This window comes from Fulmarus glacialis, unplaced genomic scaffold, assembly GCF_000690835.1.
Source record: "Fulmarus glacialis isolate BGI_N327 unplaced genomic scaffold, ASM69083v1 scaffold14202, whole genome shotgun sequence".
NCBI classification, from domain to species: domain Eukaryota; kingdom Metazoa; phylum Chordata; class Aves; order Procellariiformes; family Procellariidae; genus Fulmarus; species Fulmarus glacialis.
Window position 1 is genome coordinate 1 of NW_009197274.1, and position 3,783 is coordinate 3,783.

The 3,783-nt window shown below is 58.4% G+C and overlaps 1 protein-coding gene across 1 annotated transcript in view; it reads left to right on the plus strand.

Moving 5' to 3' along the window:
• Positions 1-3,080: 3,080 nt before the first annotated feature.
• Positions 3,081-3,783, plus strand: part of SLC9A5 (solute carrier family 9, subfamily A (NHE5, cation proton antiporter 5), member 5) — a gene marked incomplete at its 5' end in the record, with an annotated part of 7,313 nt that continues 6,610 nt past the window's right edge. The window contains 2 exon segments of the mRNA XM_009572483.1: positions 3,081-3,160; positions 3,163-3,469. Of these exon segments, the coding sequence (XP_009570778.1) occupies positions 3,081-3,160; positions 3,163-3,469 (387 nt within the window).

Here is a 3,783-nt window from a genome sequence, read left to right on the forward strand (position 1 = left end):
GGCTGCCAGCTCACAGCCCTGTGACTGCAGGGGAGGAAGCGGCCCCACGCCTGGGTGATGGGGAACTGACACTGCGGGCTCTGTTCTCGGAGGCGGTCACGATGCCGGGGTGCCCCGAGCCAGCGAACACCCGGGGCGGGGAAAAACTTGCTTGGGTGTTGCCTTCCTGCACAGCGAGGCATCATCCGGGCTTTGCTGCCTTTTCCGTACTTGGTCGGAGCACGGATCTGCTTGAACAGGATGTGGGGAAGAGGGAAATTAATGTCCGGTAAGGAGCATTGCCCCAAACCTGCTCCTCACCCACGGCTGCCCCGTGGGCAGGGGTTTGCCAGCAGACCCAGCAGCATCCCCATGGGTTGCAACCCTCTCTCCTTGCACCACCACCTCTGTCCCCGGCTGTTTGTGTCCTGGTTTAGGTTTCGCCATTTCCCAAGCACCGGAGGAGCGGAGCAGGTTTTGACCCCGAGTCCTCCTAACGGCAAATCCTATATTATGGATGCCTGAGTGTGGATTATGGCTCTGAAGTTAAATCACATGTGGCTAAGTTACCGTTGCTGTGGGAACCTTTAATGCTGAAATTCTTGACTAGCGCGTGTAAAATTAGAGCTTGTTCCACCCATCCCCGCGGTGCAGAGGAGCTCGTGTGCTGTCATTTGCTCGGGAGGGTGGCAGCATCCCCCCTCAGCCAGGGCATTTCTGGACAAGCAGGGTCTTTCCCATTGATGCTGCTCCCTTCTTTGCCCAAGTTTTCGGCTCAGGGGAAAGAATGATGGATGACAGCCAGGAGCCATGTCCCCATGTCCCCACAGCATCTCTGCGGGGGCTCTCCTGGGTCTCTCCAGCCAGCCAGGGCATATCTCCGCAGCACAGGGAGTGCAGATGGGTTGCTGGAGTGGGGAGTGGGGATCTTGGCAATGCTCTCAAGCGTGCAGAAAGGGGCTGGACGCCTCGTTCCCTTCTTGAAAACTTCAGAGCTTTGTTCCTGTGGGTGGGAAGCGGTTTCGCAGCCTGCCGCAGGCGCTGAGCGAGCGCCGTTCGCCCACCGGCGCTGCTTTCGCCGGCTCGCGTGGGGTGAACAGGGCTCTGCCGCAGCTTGTGTGGTCATTTAGCAGGAATTCGGCTGGGCTGGAGCTCGGCCAGCCCTTCTCCGGGCTGGAGGGCTGTAGTGTTGGTATCGCCGCTGCCTCCATGGCTGAATCGCAGCCCCCGGCAGCGAGCGGAGGCGGCTGGGGGCGAGGGTGGACGCCCCGGGCTCTGCGGATGGGGTGCTCGGCTGCAGAGCTATGGCAGAGGCTTGGCCCCGGGTGCTCGGCGGCTCTTTCCTCTTGAGGTGGTTGGTGATGGAGCTGCAGATCACGCCGCCCTGGTGCTCGCCACTCTGCCTTTGCCGGCTGTGGCAGTGTTCCCAGGGCAGGGGAGCAGTGCCGGGGCTCACCAGGATGGCACGGACAGGGCTTACCGTGCCAAAGAGCAGCGCAGGTCGCTGCGAAGGTCTCAACTAGAGGCAAAGCGGCCCTAAGCCTGCACGTTTGGTGGTGGGCTCCCAGATGTTGTCTCTGCTAAGGAACCAGATCTTTGACATTGAGTTATCTCCTCTAATTCAGTGCTCAGCTGCAGCGAAGGAAAGCAAATCGAGTAAGAGGTGTTAGGAAAGGAGAAAGGAAGAACGTCAGGAGACCACGACCTCAGTGCCCAGGGTGTCCGCATCTCAGGGACACTGGGACCCATCCCAGAAAGGGTAGAGCAGGACTGGGATAGGTTCAGAGGCGAATGACAAGGGCATAGAGACATGGAAACCTACTGATGAAGCACTGGCTGTTCCTGGGCTCCTCTCCAGGTCTATGCCACTGGAGACAGGACTCTGGGCTAGGCAGACCTTATGATCTGTCCATGGGGATTCCCAAGGAGGGAAGAAGCCTAGAGTCTGCGTGTGACCACAGCAGAGCTTTCTTTGGTAGGATGATTTGGCACAAGCAATGGGCACTTTTAATCCAGGTAAAGAGCTTTAGGGACTGGGTTTTGGGTTGGCAGCAGGGCTGGGCTTGCAGCTAAGTGACAGCTCAGAGGTTGCTCTGATGTCCCTTGTACCTGCTGGGTGCTCAAGGACAGAGGTGGCTCTGGAAGTGCCTGGAGGAACCTACTCCCCAGGAGAAGGTTTCTTCATCTGATGGCCAAGTCATGCGACAGAGCTGGGCTGGATGTCACAAGTGATGGCAGAACGATGAGGGGGCAAAACCACTGTGACCCTCGACAGCCTTTCCCCAAGCACTGCCCTTTGGGGGTAGCAAAAATACAGCACCCTGCGCTAGGGAGGGGAAATCTGCAGGGATGGGGGGTTGCCCACCTGGAAGCTGGAACGATTTGGGATTACAAAGGATGCCCTGGCCTTGGGGACAGGGCTGCCTGGAAGAGCGAGTCCCCTGGGCTGGCTGGCGTGACGTCCCGCTGGCTTGTTCTTGAGCTGCAGGCTCATTGCCACATTGCTGATGGATGAATACCAGGGTACGCTCCGCTTGCTTGAAAAAATATATCCTGTTCCATGGCAGTTTAAGATTTGCTCCAAACCTCGCATGGAATAAACTGATTATTCAAAGCATCTCTAAATCTGCAGCCTCCGTGCGCCTGTTTTTTGCATGCAGGTAGGTTAGCCGGTGCTGAGGAAGGTTGCTGGCACGGAGACCGGCCAGCTGGCTTGTGCGGCAGTGGTTTGCATGCTGCTCCGTCTGCTTGCTCAGACGGCTGCAAACAAGGTCACCCCGTCACCAGGGCTGATCATCCTCATCTCTGAGTGGGGTAACGTGTCCCGGTGAACCAGGGTGCCTTCGCTCGAACAGCAGCCGGCATTGCTTGAGACACTGTGAACGTAGTTGCTGGCTGCTTTTATCCTTTAAGTGCAGATACCAGAGGCCAAGAAAAGCAAAATGCCCAGCTGCTTGGCTTATGAGACAGTGGCTGAGGAGGAGAGGGAGATCCCAAAGAGTCAGAGACCTGAAATCCTGACCTGGGAGCTAGCTGGAAGGTCTTCTGCGCACACAGGGCTACAAAGCAGCCTTAGGTGCTCGTGGTCCATCATGCATCAGCCAACCCTTCTGTGGAGCTTGTGGATCTGGGATGCTCTGTCCATGTGCCTGTTTGGCTGATGCTCTCATTCTTCCTTTCCTTCTAGTTTTCCACCTGTCGAGGAAGGTGACGTCCATCGTCCCGGAGAGCTGCCTCCTCATCCTGCTGGGGCTGGGCCTGGGGGGCATTGTGTTGGCCGTGGCGAAGAAAGCCGAGTTCCAGCTGGAGCCCAACATGTTCTTCCTCTTCCTTCTGCCCCCCATTGTCCTAGACTCGGGCTACTTCATGCCCAGCCGGCTGTTCTTCGACAACATCGGCGCCATCCTCACCTACGCGGTGGTGGGCACGCTCTGGAACTCCTTCACCACCGGCGCTGCGCTCTGGGGGCTGCACCGGGCTGGGCTCATGGGTGGGTGCACAGAGCTGCCCAGCTCGGACCACATCCCCAAAAGATGGGTCGGAGGGTGCAAAGCACCCCCAAGGTCAAAGCCCACTGCCCAGCCCTGCCGTGGATTCCCAGGAAGCATTGCAGGAGCAGGGTCCTGGCATCCTGGGAATGGTGCTCTGGCAGGACCGACAAGCGTGCAGGACAAACGAGCCCTGCTCGGCACTGAGCTGACTCATGTCTTTGCTATTTTTGTCGCCGACCTTGGCTAGCTTTGCTGGCTCGCTGCCGTGTTCTGGCTAGCTTTGCTGGCTCGCTGCCGTGTTCCCTGTCCTCGG